Below are 19781 nucleotides of genomic sequence, written 5' to 3'. Positions count from 1 at the left end.
AGATGTAAAAGGACTTGAGTAATATATAAAGGGTTAGGGTCTCTCCACTCATTATCAATTGGTTTTGAGTTGGAAGCCCACAGGAAAGCCCAAATTTAACATGGTATCAGAGCCTACACACGTTGTCCCGTTAATTAATCTATCCCGGAAAGAGGCCCAATCACCCAATTAATTGATGGCCCAAAGGAAGGCCCAATTCCATCGAAATAGCTAAATAAAGAGCATTATCTAGAAGGGGCATGATGGATTGTCAAGATTAATGGCTAGAAGAGCCATTATCTCAAGGGGGCGTGTGGAGAAAATATCCCGTATCTGATAGATGGAAAGAGACTTGAGTAATATATAAAGGGTTAGAGTCTCTCCACTCATTACCAATTGGTTTTGAGTTGGAAACCCACAATAAAACCTAAATTTAACACCTAAAAACTATTAAAAGGTTAGAGAACAAAAGTAAAAAACACACTTTTATGGAAAATCTTCATCATTTACATTTAAATGTAACCACATCTATGACTATCACCATGAATGTATAATCACATGGTTATATGCAAAAAACAATTGTCTAATATATAGGAATACCATGGTCTAACTCAAGAAAAAAAAAATTCTACATGGATGCAATCATTTCTACAACTATTCCACATTCCAAAATCAAATAACCTTTTAGTACGAATAACCCAAAAAAAAAAACAGATATTAACAAACTATAATATAAAAATATAAATTATGGAAAACACAAACAAACAACAAACTATAAAACCAAATTTTAAGCACATCTAAAATATATATATAATTAAGATGTAATTAAGAAAGTATAACTATGCAAAAAAAATCAAATACAAATAAAAATAAAACATTACAATCTTACTCTATAGTTTTGATGAAAGTAAACGTAAAATAAATCCGCGCTAATCCCTAGTTGACTTAAAAGCTAGGTAGATAGAGCACAGGTCACACGTAAGATTGTGCCACTAATCATGCCCTCGAGCCTTGTTGTGTTCAACTACGCAGCAACTGTAGAGAAATCACACGTTTGTGTCTTTGTGAACCTTTATATTTCTAAACGTCGACTTATCATTGGGCTATTTTGTATTGAAATTATTATAAAAAATGGTTATAATACAAAAATTGGTTATATTGTTGACCAAAAAAAATGGAAATAATAGGAGCCAGAAAAAAAGGAAAGGAAACATTACGAAAAAAAATAAATATAAAAAACTTGTACGAAAAGTCAAGGCAAGTATTTATCTCCTGTTACACGGAAATCTGAGAATTAAGTTAAACGTTAAGGAAAAAAGCTACTTAAAGATTAAAATATACAATAATCATACGGTTCAGATTGAAGATGATGTCATTAAAAACTAATCCACGGTTTTTATGTGAAGAAATACTGTAGACCGAGATGCAGCGGATTGTAGCAGCTTTGCACTAACAAAACACGACCAGAATAAATGGCTGAATAATATATATTATTTATTAGCGGAGATATTATAAAGTAGGGTTTATTATTTTACTTGTTTTTTTTTTTTTGTTATCACGAGAACCACCACACACAAATACGCGGCAAAGAGAGAGAAAGAGAGAGAGAGAGAGAGAGAGAGAGAGAGAGAGGTGGAGTTGTGATAAGAGAGAAGCTCTGGATACAGTCTCATCCCGTCGTCGGAGACGGAGTTTATGCCTCTTGGCTGTTGAGGTAAATATCGAGGTAGCCGTGTCTTTTTGTTGTTGTTGTTTCTCGTGGTTTGACTGATGCGATTTTGATTCTCTTCTTAGTTCTATTGTTTTTGCGCTCAATCAAATTGGTTTTGATTTGTTGTTGTATGATTGGAGTCGCGTTTCTGAGATCTCGGATTTGAACGTATACGGATTGTTTTTTAGATTGATTTTTTTTTAGGGTTACGCTTTTTTTTTTTTTTGTGGGTTTTTTTCCTGTTTTGTTTGTAAAGCTTTCTTCTTTCATTCAGATCTGTGATAAATTGAGTCTATGGTTGGGTTGTTTTTTATATTTTGGGTTAACTCCAATGGAGTAGAGATAGAGGTTTGGTGGTGTACTTAGGAGTTTAGACATTGTGAATTTTTCTCAGGTATCATGAGTTGGGGTTTACTCTCTACTTATTGATTACAGTTTGGTTTCTTAGGGTTTCATGTAGATTTATGACTTTCGCTGGTATTGCTTGGAGTCTATTAGGACTGGATTTTATTGTTAATCATCCTTTGTGTAGGACAAGTTCTAGATAAACATATTTGTATGATACCTTGAATGGTTGGATTGTTTTTGTTCCTTTTCTATTCTGTACATAGCTTGTTGCACTTCTAATGTTTTTTTTTCTTCTTCTGGTCAGGTTATATTAAGCTTCGTTTTTAGTGGATTTTCTTCTTTTGAGATATGGAACAAGACTACATCGGCTCAGGCTGCTACCAGTATCGTGTTTTTTCATTGCAAGAAGCACTCGATTGGCGGTTTCTTGCACGCGCAGATTTCCTTATTGGCTCTTTCGTGAACTGCACCTAGTGCTCAGACCTTCTGCCATCTTTACGGAAGGTGTGATGCAAATTTCTGATTCAGGTATGTCTTTTTGGATTAAGCCGCTGACACTTGCATTTTAGCTTACACAGCTTTGAAGTTCGAATAGATTAGATGCGTTTTTCTGAGTTTACAAATTGTCTTTTTGTGAAATATTTTGAAGGGACCTAGCGCTGTGGTAAAAGTAAAATATATTTTCAGTATCTTAATAGGGAAATAAAAGATTTGTCAGATTTCCTTTAACATTTTTTTGGAGTGTGAATATAAAATATGGAAATTTGGAGAAAATGAAAAAACTATATCAAGAATTAAGGAAAATTCAAAAAGGAAACTTGAGGATAAGAGTTCAAAAGCACGCCAAATAGTCAATACTTATGGTATCTTTCTTTGTTGGACAACTGGAGCATGACGGTTGTATGGTATCTTTGTTTTCTGCAGGGCTGATGTTTGCAAGTTATCTTACCTTCACATAGTCCTAGATTGTCATCTAAATCTGTTCCTGCAGTCAAAAACTAGTTAGTCCCTCTTCCATATCCTGTTCTTACTAGAGCTGGTTAAAGAAGGATGTATCAGTTTTTCTTCAAGTTTTGAGTTTTCAATAGCTGTGTCTTTTCCTCAAGTCTCTGAACACCTTGAGTGAAATGTTGTGAGCATTGGTTTCGTCCTGTTACTCAGAACATTACCTTTTGTTGGTGCGTCTTCCAGTTCTCAGTATGTTTTTTCCTTTTCTTTTAAAGTCTTTCTTTTCCCTTGATGGTCAACCCATTGATATTCAAAGTAAATAACGGTTGGTCTACTCTGCGGGAGAACTATTGATCTTGCTGCCATACAAACAACTGGAAAGTTAAAGTTATAGACATATATCAGAAGTTCCCCACAAATAAATAGTAGCGGCTACTTTTCTTTACCTAGTGACAATGGAGAGGTAGGTTCGATTTCTCTTATCTTTTTCTCTAGTCTTTGGCTTCCTTCCCCTCGATTTATAGTTTGTGTTTACTTCTCGATGCCTTATGCAATTGTAGGTACACGTTACTCAAAGAAGTTGGTGATGGAACTTTTGGGAATGTTTGGCGAGCAGCCAGTAAACAGACGGGCGAAGTTGTAAGTTTTTTCCATTTGGAGAAAAAGACTTGTTTAATGTGTTCTTGGTTTCTAGGGTACTGAAGTTTTCTATGGGCAGGTGGCAATTAAAAGAATGAAAAAGAAGTATTTCTCTTGGGAAGAATGTGTGAATCTAAGAGAAGTGAAGGTACAGTATCTCCTTTACTGAAATGTTTTCAGTCTTTTTGACTTTATGTTCCTGATTCCTTCTCTTTTCTCATTTTAGTCGCTTAGCAGAATGAATCATCCAAACATTGTTAAACTGAAGGAAGTTATCCGGGAAAATGATGTCCTATACTTTGTGTTCGAGTACATGGTATACTTCTGATTGCTTTTTGTTTATTCTTATTGCCAAAACTTTTCCTTTTCCATCGCTCCTAATTTTTTTCTCTCTTATCTGTCAGGAGTGCAATCTGTACCAGCTTATGAAGGATCGCCCTAAGCATTTCGCTGAATCTGATATCCGAAATTGGTGCTTTCAAGTCTTTCAAGGCCTTTCTTATATGCACCAGCATGGATACTTCCACCGTGATCTTAAGCCAGGTAATTAATAGCCTTGAGTTACCAATCAACATCAGCACATGTGCTGTGGAGATTTGTATTAGTTTCAGGGCTTTTCATCGCAGTCAATTTTCATTAGTCCTGTCGCTAAAACATTTGTAAATTTTTCTATCTGATGCAGAAAATCTATTGGTCTCAAAAGATGTCATTAAGATTGCTGATCTTGGCCTGGCCCGGGAAATCAATTCAAGTCCACCATACACAGAATATGTCTCTACACGCTGGTAAGATTAACTTTCCTGATTGCTCTGTTCAATACTTCAGAAAATCAATGTAGATGTAGTTCAGTGATCCATATGCCTGATGGTGACAGGCACATATGTGGATTTGTGCCATATCTCTTCTCTTCCTAATTCACCCTAATTCTGTTCTAAACTTCCCACAGGTACAGAGCACCTGAAGTACTACTACAGTCATATGTCTACACGTCAAAAGTTGGTTAGTCTTCCCAATATACCAGTAACAGAAGTTTCTGTTTAATATATTGTAATCCAGTGCTTAACAATGGGGTAATTTATTTGTGTTTCAGATATGTGGGCGATGGGTGCCATTATGGCGGAGCTGTTGTCTCTTCGTCCTCTTTTTCCTGGAGCTAGGTATTTGTCAATGGTTGATTGAATTTGTCCGGATTATACAATGTTGCAGATTTGAATGCTTAACCACTGAGTTAACTGTCACCTTTTTAATATATGCAGTGAAGCAGATGAGATATACAAAATCTGTAGTGTCATAGGCAGCCCAACTGAAGAGACATGGTTGGAGGGGCTGAATCTTGCCAGCGTTATCAATTACCAATTTCCTCAGGTATTTTTTTCTCATCTTTACATATCTAAGAGCAGAAGCTATGATTTTACATTTAATGTTACTAGTAACAATCTGTTTGTTTATCTTGCAGCTTCCCCGTGTACACCTATCAAGTCTGATGCCATATGCTAGTGCAGATGCGATTAACCTTATTGAGCGCCTTTGCTCGTGGGATCCCTGCAGTAGACCGACAACAGCAGAAGCTCTGCAGCATCCATTCTTCCAGAGTTGCTACTATGTTCCCCCATCTCTCCGGCCCAAGCCGTCTTTACCGAGAGGGACTCTGGATCAGCAGCAGTCTGTGAAGCGGTTGCCAGCGGCTCCGACTTATAATGCTAATAAGCCGTTGAACACTTACGTTGCTCCAAAGACGAATGCTTCTTTGAGCAATGGTGGCAATAGTTATGTTGCTCCACAGATGAATGCTCTTTGTAGCAATGGTGTCAACAGTCATGTCGCTCCAAAGACGACTGCTCCTTTTGGCAATGGTGTCAACAGTTACGTTACTCCAAAGATGAATGCTGCATTTGACAATGGTGCCACCAAGTGGAAGTTGGATATGGCGAATAATAATAACCAGAACACCGCATGGAACAACAAACCTGTGAGAAGTTATAATGTTAAAGACGCAAAGTATAGACCACCTGGAAGGAAGAGTCCTCGTAAGTAACATCACCTTTTTTTTTTCTCTTTTCTTTCAGAAAGCTTGTTTATCATCTGAATGAATGAATCGAAATGGTGCAGTTGCCGTATCTACAGACAAGAACTGGGTCTCTGTTCGTGGAGCATCAGAGACTGCAAAAGCAACAATGGAAGCAAGATGGACTCAAAGTCGTAAACAACAACCGGCAATGAAGGCAGGGTGGGTGGGAGAAAGTGCTGACATGTTCCTCCGGCCTACACAGCCTTCAAATCGCTACTCTAGGAGAATCGCTGGTTAAGCCGAAAGACTCTTTACTTATGAATCAAATAAGTTACGAACCATAATCATCTCCATCATCACCATCATCATTTTGCTTTTGATTATCATCATCTACCCGAGAGTCCAATCTGAAGACTACTTATGTTGATTTCCGCCCTCTTTTGTGTTTCGCTCTTTTAAAACTATCTTGTTTGTTTGATAGAGCTTCCGTCTTCATGACGTGACTATTATGTATGGAGTATTATTTATCAGCTTGCAATAAAGCTCTCGACATTGCACCAATTTTCGATTTTCTGGAATCAGACGATTATATCGGTTTTGGATTTTGTTTCCAAGTGTTGTGGAAGATTCGTCATCTACCATTCATGTTTTGCTGGTTTGACTGCTTCGGAGTGTTCACTTTTTGCTCATCCTCTTATGCTTGTTGTTCTAAAGAAGCTATGTCGTAAAATAAATGTATTATGTACTTATGATTTAACTGAGATGATTTACTATCTACGAGTGCAGAGAGGACTTGTTTATACGCTCTTCTATGCACTTTTACCACTTGAGGGGTTTTCCCATTCGTTTGGAGCGCTGTTTCATATATCTTCATGAACTCGCTCCTTCGCCAGGTTTTTTTTCCCTTCCATTTCTCACCCTCCTTGAATTTCATTCACATCGAGCTTCTTCGGCTGTGTTATATGTACGGAGTGGTGAACATTTTGGAGCATACTGAAGAAGGGTAGATCCAAAATATATGGGATTGTGAGGAAAGGGTTTGAGAAAGGATGGTAAGAGTTGGCTCAACCAAAGCATCTTTGCTTTCTAAAAAGATGTGCTTGAGAACGTAGAGATCAAATTCAAGAATTACCAACAACGATGCAAATCAAAATACTTCTCTGAGTTATAATTCCGTGGAAACACAACAGAATACAAAGTCATGTTAGTTCTAAAGGATGCTTTGCTCATGACTTCCATGGACTAATGACTCAGAAACTGTGGCGCATGGTACATGTAGCTTAAAATGACATAATTCTTTCTCTAGGACACTTATATAAAAAACCAGCTGTGCAAAACCAAGGACAAGCTGAACATTTATTCTCACCAATCATAACACCGTCTGACCGTCAATATCCTACTACTAAAGTGAGTAAATGTGGATGTAGCGGGTATCTTAGATCTCACCAGACAATGCTGAGGTTAGACAGAAAGTGCTTCGAGGAAGAGGAACGACGATTATTTGATACAAATTCAGTAATACTTCTTACAAACATAGCAATGACCATCATCAAGCGATGTTTCATCTCTAATCGCCTGAATCACGAATACAACAAAATATACAATGCAGTACACTGGAAAATAATTTTGTGTCGACAATGCTTCTTAAGAGCAAATAGGTTGAGAGACGTATGAAAGTATTGGAGGTAAAACATCTACCTTGGTACCGTAGTACAATCATGATGAACCAGGCATCGTGTATAAGTCCACCCCAAGCATGCATCCGGCATGTACGGAAACACAACACTCATAGCAAATATAAAATCTTACGCCCTGCTCTATTTTTCTCTCACATTCTTCACACCAATGAGTGATCCCGCCACTTATCTCCTTCCCATAAATGAGAACGTGCTTATCATACATATAAATTGCTCTTTGAGGTACAGTTGCACACTTGAAACACAAAGTAAAGTCACAGTCAATGCAGTTGAATGTTTCATTCGTGGAACAATGTCCGGACTCTTTACAAACCGAACAAATTCTTTCCTCTTCTGGTTTGGATGTAAGGAATAATGGATGCATATGACTGTCATAGAATAATGGCTCAGACATTATAGCGCACTGCACATGTAGCCGGAAATCACATTCTTCTTCACTGCACTGATAGAAGTAACCAGCTGTATACGACCAAGGACAAGCTGAACACGGTTTTGTTGGGTTTATAACACTATCGTATCCTATCACTAGAGTGAGCAGATGTGGATGTATCGGGTGATGTCTATTGCGAGAAAGATTTGCACATGCTACGTGGAGAAGGAAATGATCACATTCCAAACAAGAGTATATATTACCAGAAAAGGTTGGCCTGACGCATGCTTGGCAAATCATATTCTTGTCGTAATCTGTATACGTGTTGCAATCAAGTTTCAAATGGTGATGTTGATGAATGAAATGTTGGATGATTCCATCGCATATCCTCTCAAACGGCGCCTCAACTTGTTTCTCTTCTTCGTCTAGCTCTCCCTCAAGTTCGACACTATCCCACACATTTCTCTGCGTAGCACATTTTGAGTGAGCCGCAAACAGACAATCTTCTTTAGTGCAAGAATAACCCCCATAGTCATTGTCCATCTTTCTGCGACAAACGCCACAAGACCAATCTCCTTGGTGAAAAGAGTGAGTAAAAGAGATACGATGATGATGGCGTGATATCCTTATGACATGTGGTAAGCTGGTACATTTTTGATGGATCGCAAAGCCACAAGGTGAGCATAGATAGAAAGGACTGTTTGAATCAGCCAAGGCGCAGATGTCACAAGTTAAGGAAGTGTATCTTGGAAACAAAGCAAGTGTATGCTCATGCCACTTTGGATGGTCTATAGATAAGACTGGTGGCTTCTCCACACAAGCAAGATTAATAGCCAAATCGCAAGCCGAGCAATAATAAAATAGCTCGTTGAGATATTCATCACAACAATAACATTCCCTCGTCCTGCCATAGTGATGCGACAAGACAAGCTGAAGAGAATGTTTTGGATGAAGATTGTGTTTGATCTCAAAAGAAGCCTTGGCATACTCTTTATGGTTCTCACCATTGCACCCACGGCAGAAAAAAAGGGTAGCATCTTCTCCAACTAGCCTGAATTTGTCCCAGTTTAAAGGCAGACAGTTCCACTTGTCATTGCTGTTGCACGAGACTTGTTCAATCACATGATGAAACTTTCCATTTTCAAATCTTACTTGTATTTGAGGGCATAAGGAAATAAACTTCGTGGACTTTGAATACATAGATATGACGAGGGAAAATATTTGATGGATGAGTGATTCAAGCTCGGGCTCCGGCTTGAGAGCCAAATTTTGTCCAGCCATTGTCATCAACTCTGAATCATGGACGACCATCTTCTGCTCCGAACCGAGATTTTGAGAAATGAATGATATGAGCTTCCTTAGCGGATCCGGCTGCAAATCCAAATCCATAGAGTTGAAGATGGAGACTGACTGAGTGATGAGTGACATGAGCTCTGACTCCGGCTTCGGCTGCGAATCCATACCCATTGAGCTGACCAGAGAGATTATTTGAGTTATAACTAATATGATGACCTCCGGACCCGAATCTTCGAGAGAGACTAGTTGAGAAAGGAGTGATATGAGCTTCAACTCATGCCCCGAATCTGAAGCCATCGATTTGCCTAGACCGAGAGACTAACTGAGTAAACAAGAGATATGAGAATTTTTTTTGAAGTATGAGCAGAATAATAACGTATGTTTAATTTCTGAATGCTAATTGTAAATAACATACAAATATTTTCTATAACCACATCATATCAATAATACATAAAAATCAAGAGACAATCTCATCAAGACAGGCTGTCCGAATTCTAAAAGTCAATGATCATCAATTTAGAGATTAAATTAATCTAATCAACAGTTCTTTCTAAAAAAACAAAAACAAATCAACAGTACTAATATAAAAAGTATTAAGCCTATGCAGCTTTCACATTTTCTTCAAATTAAAGAAAACAAGATCATTGAATGATCTTCCGTTTTGTTTTTGCCAACGCACTGAATTTTGATGGTGTCATGAACGTCGACCTTAGTGCCCTCCCTCCACATAGGTGTGTTTTTAATACTATTACATATACACAGTTCACTCGCGTAACTGGATTAATTAAGTGCAGATCATCCATTAAGTGAAATTTCTCCGTTTTACAAAACTTTAGATTTTTTTGTACTATTGTTTAATTTATTCGAACAAGACAACAATAGAAATATAGTATAAAATTCGAATTACTTGTCCTTCCTTTTAGGAGACGTGGTAATAACGTGTGTGGAGGTGTATTAGTTAGTGTCTTATTGATACATGTAATATGTAACCTCCACTTGAGAGCATGCAATAACTCAGGATTATACTATTGCTAATTGCTTTATGTATTATTAAAATATAGTATGACTACGAGAGCATTTTCGTTGCATATTATTTATGGATTTTTAAAAATTTAAACTAATTACAAAAATTAATAATGGAAATGTTTTCCTATTAGGCTATTGCATGTTAAAAAAGTGTCTTCATTTTTAATATTAATTAATATGGAAAATATTCATTTGAGGTTTAGGGATAACCGGATAAGAATGGTCTTAACTCTTAAGTCTTTCTTTATTCAAAACAATTGAAAAAAAAAAAAAAAAAAGAGAAATGAAGAATCGAGATGATTACTGAATTTCCAGACTTCCAGTTCCAGTCTTTGTTTATTCCAACATAAATAGACCAACGTGCAGTGCCCTGCTCAAGTCCACGAAGATTTAAAAGACACTTATAAATAGGGAATGCGATATTTGTTATGATTTTTTATAAAGTAATATTATTTTAAAGCATACGATAATGATAATAAAACCGATAATTAGAAACATTTTATACTTCAAGAAAGTTTTTTTTATCTTTGGTAAAATCATTCACCTAATTCAAATAATTAAGTTTTCAATCAAAAGTCAAAACCACTCTCTTTATAATTTTGATGATAGTGAACTCATTCAATACCTATTTATTAATATAGGAATTTTGATGTCATGCATTTTTCAAAACAAAGAGCTCAAACGCATAGCTATGGAAGAAAATACATATAAGCTTGAATTTTGACAAAATAATATGGCCTAATAATTTTTCATTATTAGAGAGAGGCAGCTAGCCGTCACCAAAAGGTAAGAAATTTGTAAAGTAAGAGATTTGTAGAGTAAGAGAATGTGCACACCGCTAAAGCAAAGATCAACCAAAGTGTATTTCACTGTACACTTAGTCGACACCACACTTTGAATTCCTAATCTTAACTTTCGAATTGACTCTTTAACATTCAAGTTATCTCGCATATGTTCTCACTAGGAAAATAACATTCATAAAATGGGATAGGTTAAGACAACTAGTGGAAACAGATCCAAAACATTATGAAATAGTGCAAGAAACAAAAAGAAGAAGAAGATAAATTAGTGAACTACAAAGCTAGCCTCCAAGTACATAAGCCCCAAACTAAACATAAACCAACCAATTGTTTCAAGTATTGTATTCATTTGTGCGTTTTAAGCAATTTAGAAACTCTTAAACGCTCATGGTTCCTTCTCTTCCCCTCTGTATCTTCTATCTTTTTTTTTGTAGTTAACTAAAAACGTGTTGACATTTTCTGCATATACTGTCTGATTCATTTTTTTTTAAAGACCACAATATAAAATAAGAAAATATGCAATTTTAAATAAAAACTGTAGAAAAAGGTTATTTCGTAACTTTATTAGAATTGTTCACCAAATGGTTTTTTAACCAAAAAAATTGGCTTATCCATCATCTTTCTCATTAGTTTTTATTTATTTTAATTAATTCCCAACATTGGGCAGAAGTTTCAAAAAATTGGCTTATCCATCATCTTTGTTTCTTTCTTCTTTTCTGACGACTTTTTTACACACTGGAACATGATTCACGAATATAAATTATAAGAAGACAATCAGAACAAGACCTCCGTGAAAAAAAAAGTCAAACCTGAATGGAGACAAGGTGAACATGGGTGAGGCAATACCGAAGGAAGTGAAGGATCTGTGGGACAAATGGAACATACGTGGTCTGGTGATTCTCAGTCTTGCTCTTCAGACATTCCTGGTTCTTCTCTCACCAAACAGAAAACGAACTCACCGCCGTTTTTTCCGGTTACTCATTTGGTCGGCTTACCTTCTAGCCAACTGGGCAGCAGAGTACGCCGTGGGACAGATCTCAGATAATCAAGGAAGCGAACCGCAACCCAAGAACACAGATCTCTTAGCTTTCTGGGCAACCTTCCTTCTCTTACACCTCGGTGGTCCTGACACTATCACAGCTCTTGCTATTGAGGACAATGACCTCTGGCTCAGGAGCTTGTTTGCTCTTGTTTGTCAAGCAATCGTCACTCTATACGTCTTTCTTCTCTCAATACCAAACAATCTTTTGGCACCCACATCGCTCATGCTCGTAGCCGGAGTCATCAAGTATTTAGAGAGGATACAAGCACTGCGTGGAGCGAGTCTTGAAACCTTCAAGAACTCGATGCTCGAGGATCCTGATCCTGGACCGGATTACGCAAGGCTCATGGAGGAGTTTTCAGTTAGGAAGATGCTTAGAGAACCTACCCAAATAGTTAGGATCGAGGAGGTCGAGAAAGGTCAACGACCCAAGGTTTTAGTGAGGCCACCTAACAAGCTGACCGATCTCGAGGCTGTCCAGTACGCTTACAAGTACTTCAATATCTTTAAAGGTCTTGTGGTTGATCTCATGTTTAACTCTCAATCTGAGCAGTTGAACAACAGCAAAGAATTCTTCCTCTCACTAGACACACCAGAGGAAGCTTTGAGTGTTTTAGAGGTGGAGCTTAGTTTCATCTATGGCACATTTTACACCAAAGTTAACATTCTCCATACTTGGATTGGAATATCTTTCCGGTTCATGGCCTTAGCATCCCTTGTCTCATGCCTCGGCATTTTCGTAACAGCCAAGAAATCTGATTACAACAGATTCGATGTGGACCTAACGTACGTCTTACTCATCAGTGGAATAGCACTTGATTTTGTTGCTATTTTCATCTTCTGTGTCTCTGATTGGACATTTGCAAGATTTAAGAAGCCAAAGGAGGATGTGGAACGTAAGGACACCCTGGTCGATGTAGTATTCAACTCAATCCTAAGTTTTAGGAAGTTGAAGTGGAAGGCATGCGATTGTTCCCACAGAGTAAAAGGCAGCAAATGTGAGGTTCTTGATAGAAAATTCATATTTCGTAGATGGTCTGAATACATATATTCATATAACCTGATTGAGTACTCTCTTGGACTAAAGTCTTCGACCATCCACAATACCGACGGATGGATCCACAGATTCTTTGACGCTTTCATTCAATCTTTGTGGATTGATGTTGCCGTCAAATATACCACCCGAGGGATCAGCTTCTGTTTCAGGAACATGAAACATGAGATTGATCGTGTTCGCAGCTGGTTGAATGAGGTCATTTTTCAATCATCCACGGACAACAGGAAGTTGTATTATGCTCTTTACCCTTTGAAGCTGTTTCTTAGATTCTGGTTTGGTATCCCTGTTATCTACTATGTCTTGGACTTCTTCGGCATCTCTGATCAGCTCAACCGGGTGATTTATACATCAAGTGATCGTATAACGAAACAAATGTGGGAGTTCATATTTAAAGAGGTTAAGCGAAGATCTGAAGCTGCTGATAGGGCAGAGACTGCCAGTGATATTTATTCTACAAGGGGTGAGTGGGTGCTGCACGACATATTAAATGAGGCGCTACGCATGAAACTTCTGCGCTATGTCACTCAAGCAGACTATGATCAGAGCATTCTTATGTGGCATATTGCCACTGAGCTCTTATACAAAACAGAGAAAGCAACAACAGAGAATGAATGTAACCGGGAGTTCAGCAAAATCCTTTCAGATTACATGATGTACCTCTTATTCGTGCAGCCTGCTATGATGTCAACAGTTGCAGGAATCGATAAGACAAGTTTCATGGAAGCTGTAGCAGAAGTTAAGAAGACTGGAGAAGCTAAAAAGTTCTTGAAGAGGAAGAACCGTGAAGATATAGACCTAGAGAATGTCTGCAATGGGATTTTATCTTCTCTCGGTGAGTCAAGGGAAAGAAAAGGGAGGAGACATCAACGCAGGAATGTGCTAGCTGATGCGAGTAGACTAGCAAATGCGCTTAAGCAAATAAGTGGGAACACGAAATGGATGATAGTGAGCAATGTGTGGGTGGAGATGCTTTGCTATGGAGCAACTTACTGTGACCCGAAACAACATGTAGCGCAACTAAGCAAAGGAGGTGAATTCATCAGCTTTGTTTGGTTATTGATGGCTCATTTTGGCCTCGGAGACCAATTCCAGACCACAGAGGAGAATGCTAGAGCCAGACTCATTGTGGCCAAGTAAAAACTCTACTATGTTAATTCTTGTGTTGTTCCTTATTTTTTCCCTGTCGCACAACTTCAGCCTTTGTAGTTGATAACGATTTTCAATATTCAACAAGAACAGAGAGTAAAACAGAGAGAAAGCAGAGTAATAACTTGATTTGATAAATGAAACAACGTTCACAAGAAACGCAGAATCATCATCTCATCTGCAAGAGTCTCAAGAGAGAATCTCCAGCAATAACGATGAGGAACAAGTCACCAAACCAAGAAAATAGAAACAACAATTCCGATTTTGCATAATGAGAAATGTGAGCTAACAGGTGCTCTTATACTAAGCTAACAAACAGTGTTAACTAACATTGTTCGTTTGCCGTTACGTTGACATTGCTTTCCCATTTCCACCAGCTCACCATCACACGTGATTCACTTCTTCTTATCCAAACTTCACACGTACAGCTGATACTCTCATTTGTTACATCAGTAGTCATATTCTTCTCTAACCTGTCCTATGGGGTAGTTGTTTTTGTTGCTGAATAATTTGCGGTGTCTGATGATCATTGTAACCAGTTTTCTCCAAATCCTAAAGATTTTAAACAGGAAAACTTGGTCAAAGAAGATAGTGGGTGATGGTTAGGCTGTAATTGTATATTATATGCTGTAGCTGTAGTATACTTATTACTATTTTTTTTTTAACTCTTCCTGCTTTTGTAAATTTTTGGTACTGGTACTCTATAATAAAAACATGATTAATACATGAACTGTGTTGAATATAGAAAATAAAAACTGGTTGTAAAGTTTGTTTTACCAAATGTCAATAGCTCAACCTGGGAGAGGGAACCATATAAAATGTTTTGGTCTAGGACCTCAAACGTTTGTTTTTTCTTGAACCTTTAGTTAGGTCTTCAAGAAAATAAAAACTGTTTTTTAAAATTGTGGACGAAAATATCTTAAAACAGAAACAGGGGACAGAAAAAGGAGTGTCGGTATCAAAGCCCGTCGTCAATCAGTATACAAAGCTTCACACACACGCAGAACAGAGTATTCAAAAAAAAAAAAAAAAAAAAAATTAGAAGGGACGATGAAGATGCATAGTACTGTGTATGAAGATCTAGATCCTTCACTCTTGTGATGATGATGCCTCCTCAGGCTCAATTATTTCCCACTCCTGCAAATACACACGCAATGTAAAATGCTATGATCGATGAAGCTGAAATGAGACAAGATTTGGTGGAAGACGACTTGCAAAAGAGATAAAAATATGATGCAGTTGATTTTTGGCAGTTAGTTTTTGAAAGTGTTCATCTCCTGATGAGTTCTGAAGTGTGTGCTAAAACGTTAGAGATGCAAAAGATTGCTACAAAAATATTATTTTTCAGGAAAAGGAAAAAAAAAAGAAAAAAAAAAGAGAGGGATTAATGTGGTCCTAAACGTTTACTAATAAGAGAGGTAATATAGAGTAGAAAGTTGCAACTTACCGAGTCTTTGGAAAATACCTCCAAGTTTGGGCAATTCTCCACTTTCAACGTCAGGTTAGTGAGACTTGACAGTTGGACTCCTTCAACAACTTTCTCCAGGTTCTCACAATGCTTTAAATTTAGGACTTCTAGGCTGGCAGGCATCTCCGAGAAAATCGTTTTGATCTTCGGGCAGCAATCTAAGCTTAGGTTCTTCAGATTCTCCAAGTTACCAACAGATCTTATAGTCTCCAATGACGCAAGGTTTGTAATCGACAAAGTCTCCAGTGATTTCAAATGTTCCTCATCCACGTCACAGAAAAGGTCTTTTATGTCAGTGCACATTCTTAGCCAGCAACGCTTCATGGATTTAGTCTTGTTAAAGATGAACGTGAGCCTTGTAGGAGTACAGTCCACAAAAGACACAAACTCAGCATTAGCTAGTGTATCCTCATCTAGCTCATTAGTTTCATTGATCTCCATGACTTCCTGCTGACTTGCGGAAGCAAAACGTGATAGTAACTTCTTATATAGATCTCTCTCTATAGGGACTCGGAGAAGACGTTCCTTGCTTGCATCTCCCATCTCAGTACAATGTTCATCTGATTGAATCTCTCTTATTTCTTCTGGCGGCGTTTCTTGGGATGTAGCAACTGCATCAGAGGAGCTAGCATTCTCAGATCTATCATGTTCGATTTCTTCCTTTACTTTGCTCCATGTCTCACCTTCAAAACGCCTTCCATCTGCCAGAATAATACGTTTTAGACAATGGATTTTGGTCTCCTTTGGCAACTCTGGTGTCTCCACTTTGGTTCCAAAAAGATTCACTTCACGTAGGTAAGACATGTCCTCAAATGATCCCTCAATCATCTCCAGCTTGGTACTGCCGGAAACATCAATGACTTCAAGATTTGTGAGTTTCTGAATGTTTGGGATATCATATAGGTTGATGCATTCCCGTAGGAGAAGTTCATTGAGACTAGACAGCTCCTCGATGGTGGTAGGCAGCTCGCTAAGATAAGTGCCTGACATATTAAGAATTCTGAGTTCCTTCTTATCCTCGAAGCATACTTCCAGTAATTTCACTAAGCTGGAAGTGCCAGAAAGATCAAGAATACGGAGACCTGACAATGGCTTCAGATTAGGCAATCTTCTCAACTTACAACAGTTTCTCAACAAGAGCCGAGTCAAGGAGTGAAGTTTTGCGGCCACCTCATTGTCCTGGAACATTGGTAATCTCTCTATTTGACTCTCCGAGAAGTCAAGAAGCTGAAGTTTTTTAAGAAGATAAAAGTTTTTGTTTTTGCTTGTGTTTTTCTTGTCACCTTCTGTGTTGTCGAAACAAGTTTGAAGCCCACGAGCACCAGAAATATCAACAACCTCAAGCTCTACTAGTTCTTGTATGTCTGGCAAATCTTCCAATAAAGGGCAGTCCTTGATGATGAGAGAGTGAAGATGCAATAGTACAGAAATGCTGGAAGGGGCAAATTTGATCTGAAGCCCGGAGAGGTGAAGACTTTGAAGATCAGTCATTTCCTTAAAGAAGTCATCAGAGATTTCCATCAGGGAGCTAGCACCAGAAACTTCAAGAGCAGTTAGCTTTGTAAGAGCCTTAAGATACTCTATATTTTGTAGTAGGTCACAGTCCCTGATCACAAGAACTCGAAGCTTCACTAGCTTTGATAAAAACGGGACAAAAGGTTCCACTGTGGGTTCAAAAAGGCCAAGTATCTCAACATCATTTAGCTTTTCAAAGAAGTCTTCTGGAGATTCACGACGCAAACGGTTTCCACTAATCAGACCTGTGGTAATTTTGTCTCTTTTCCTCGTCGTTTGGACTGCTTCCATGATGTCATCCAGCTGGTTGGTTTTCCCTAGACCTTGTGTTCTGTCACTACCACAAACTTTAGCAAGTGCGATTCGAGATCTGCTTGACAGTCCACGACACCGAAGATCTATTAGATTCTTCATTGCAACCTCTGGCATAACTACATTGTCCTCATGTATCTTCAGAAAACCACGGTCTAAAAGCTCCATCATGACCGCATGGCCTTCCATATAGGCCTTGGTAACCGATCTAACAGGATCAAAGTAGCCTTCAAGAATCCAATGTGCGATCAACTCATGGTAATAAACACATCCACAATGCTCAAAGAAGCTCAAGCTATGCCAGAAGCAGTCAACAATAGAACTCTTCACTGTATCATCTGTTTTTAATAACTCATATGCGAGATGTAGAATAGGATTAGCTCTTTCACGGTCAGGATGAAAAGAGGAGAGAACTTTTAAGAAAACTTCCTTTTGCTTTGGAGGAAGCTGATCAGAGAACTGAAGATTCCGAGAAATGTAATTTAGAGACTTGGCTAGCACAACGACTGCAGCCGGCAAACCCATGCTCATTTTCACAATATCAACCTTCGAGAACCAACCAATCTCAAGGGATTCAAGTAAGTCATATTTGATCAGGGACTTGAGTAGATTCATCAGATATCTATCTGTAAAGAAGCTGCATAAAATCTTTGACGCATCAAAGGAGTGGGGGTCAAGTAAATCCCATTCCCCATCCGTTGCATGGGACTCGACCTCTTTATTAGATTCTGCTTCTAACTCATCGATCTCCCCATCAGACTTAGTATGTACCTCCTCTGTGGCATGGGACTTCATCTCTTCATCAGAGTTTACTTCCAACTCCTCCGAGCCATCAGACTGCATCTCACGGTCAGACTTAGTAGTATGTAACTCATCTGTGGCATGGGGTTTCATCTTAGCTTTAGAGTCTCCTTCTCCTTTCCTTCTTGTGAGAAGAATCTTGAAAGGACGGAAAGGTGCAAGAAAAACTTCAAGTTCCAAATCTTTCATCACTTTTTCTTCGTTTGTCACGCTTCCTACATCATCCAAAACCAAAAGGAGGTACTTCTTTCTTTCACCCTTGGCCTTCTTTTTCAAAAGATTCTTTGTTTCAGCCTTTTCCTTCTTTTTCCTAAGTTTTGTATGAATCTTGTCTTTCAACCTCCCCAAGTCTCTAGTATTCTGATCCTCTTCCTCATCTTCACTATCATCCTCTTCACTCTCTTCCTTATCAAGAAATACCGAAAGCTGAGAAGCTATATCCTCGTAAAGGGACACTTCATCAAAATCTTTATTTAGATTCAACGAGAGAGAAGTGTAGCATGAGCATGAGTCGTCTTTAGGTGCACGCTCGAATATCTTGCGAGCCATCCATGTCTTGCCTATTCCAGCTTCACCAACAAGTATGACTCTCGAAACATCATCATTTTCTAATGAATTCAAAATCTCTTTGCACGCAGTATCTACTGCACCTTCCAAGTAAGTACTATGTGAAGAAGCCATCACATCACTGGTACGCAAAACAAGGAAAATAAGATATGTAAATTCAAAGTGGAAACATGATCAATATATCACTCTTTCCAATAAAAAAAAAATGTTCTCTAGTGATCTAATGGTTTAGTAATCCTAGAAAATAGAAACCGTAGATAATCCACAAACTCATCTGGAGAAGAATATGGAAAGTAAAGTATAATAGAAATTAATCAACATATACTATATGCTTAGTGTGCGAATACACACACCTGCATCGTCGGAGAAAATGAGTAAATGACGAACCTTGGTGAAGCAAACTGGACAATCGCCGTTGTTTCTCTTCGTTTCCTTGATTTTGATCAGTCCTCACATTTTACAGATTTTGAATTTTAGTTAAGCTTAGGAAGAAGTTTAACTCCCCTGATTTGCAATCAAAATTAATTTTAGGCTGATTGTAATATTATCTAATTTCCGAACAGAGTTAAAATAACTTATTTACCAAAGAAAATAATTGATTCGAATACTTTTTGTTTTGGTTGAATTAAAACATTTCTTAAATTATTATTGATATAATGTGTATTTTCTTGTGAAAGAAATGATCCTCGATAATTTAAGAAAATTTTATCGATATAATTATTAATAATCGTAAATACAGAACATGATAAATAAAGTTTTAAGTCCTATCAAATTATAGATATAGGCATAAGCGTGTATTATTATACTATGGATACTAGATATTCACCCGCGGCGGTACACCGCCAGGACTATATTTTTTGTTTAGAAATACAAAATAAAATTTCTTTATTATATTAACTATATATGTATATAATATATTTTTGTATTTTTTAATCTATTATAGTTTTACATCAATACACTATGTAGTGTATAATTTCCATTATCTACATGTAATGGTTTATTATATACAAGTTAGGATATCCTTCTTATTCATTAAATTTAATTTAGTCAA

At 37.7% G+C, this 19781-nt stretch overlaps 4 protein-coding genes across 5 annotated transcripts; 2 read left to right on the top strand and 2 right to left on the bottom strand.

Moving 5' to 3' along the window:
• The first annotated feature begins 427 nt into the window (after window positions 1-427).
• Window positions 428-6194, top strand: LOC104763088 (cyclin-dependent kinase F-4). Of its 2 annotated transcripts, none has more exons than XM_087499544.1 (13): window positions 428-1693; window positions 2343-2566; window positions 2963-3449; window positions 3547-3625; window positions 3705-3773; window positions 3852-3941; window positions 4030-4168; window positions 4308-4410; window positions 4572-4624; window positions 4716-4782; window positions 4882-4990; window positions 5082-5652; window positions 5735-6194. In XM_087499544.1, the coding sequence occupies exons 3-13, from the start codon at window positions 3442-3444 to the stop codon at window positions 5929-5931; spliced, it is 1485 nt and encodes a 494-aa protein (XP_087355670.1). In that variant the 5' UTR covers window positions 428-1693; window positions 2343-2566; window positions 2963-3441; the 3' UTR covers window positions 5932-6194. The 2 variants fall into 2 exon arrangements, with proteins under 2 accessions (XP_087355670.1, XP_087355671.1); XM_087499545.1 differs by having other exon boundaries at window positions 1261-1705.
• Window positions 6195-7115: 921 nt separating this feature from the next.
• LOC104760367 (uncharacterized) lies at window positions 7116-9389 on the bottom strand. The gene has a single exon (XM_019240157.2). It carries the CDS (start codon window positions 9291-9293, stop codon window positions 7350-7352), a length of 1944 nt encoding a protein of 647 aa, XP_019095702.2. The 5' UTR covers window positions 9294-9389; the 3' UTR covers window positions 7116-7349.
• Window positions 9390-11545: 2156 nt separating this feature from the next.
• LOC104760366 (uncharacterized) lies at window positions 11546-14171 on the top strand. Its single transcript, XM_010483280.3, has one exon. The coding sequence runs from the start codon at window positions 11653-11655 to the stop codon at window positions 14056-14058; it is 2406 nt and encodes an 801-aa protein (XP_010481582.1). The 5' UTR covers window positions 11546-11652; the 3' UTR covers window positions 14059-14171.
• LOC104760364 (putative disease resistance protein At5g45510) lies at window positions 14172-19270 on the bottom strand. The gene is made up of 4 exons (XM_010483278.2): window positions 19118-19270; window positions 15515-18851; window positions 15135-15204; window positions 14172-14619 (listed from the first exon to the last, which is right to left on the bottom strand). The coding sequence occupies exons 2-3, from the start codon at window positions 18842-18844 to the stop codon at window positions 15157-15159; spliced, it is 3378 nt and encodes a 1125-aa protein (XP_010481580.2). The 5' UTR covers window positions 18845-18851; window positions 19118-19270; the 3' UTR covers window positions 14172-14619; window positions 15135-15156.
• Between the last annotated feature and the right edge of the window lie 511 nt (window positions 19271-19781).

This window comes from Camelina sativa, chromosome 18 (assembly GCF_030686135.1).
Source record: "Camelina sativa cultivar CO46 ecotype springtype chromosome 18, ASM3068613v1".
Classification (NCBI taxonomy): Eukaryota; Viridiplantae; Streptophyta; class Magnoliopsida; order Brassicales; family Brassicaceae; genus Camelina; species Camelina sativa.
The sequence above is the reverse complement of the archived record's forward strand: the minus strand, read 5'-3'. Positions and strand labels throughout refer to the sequence as shown.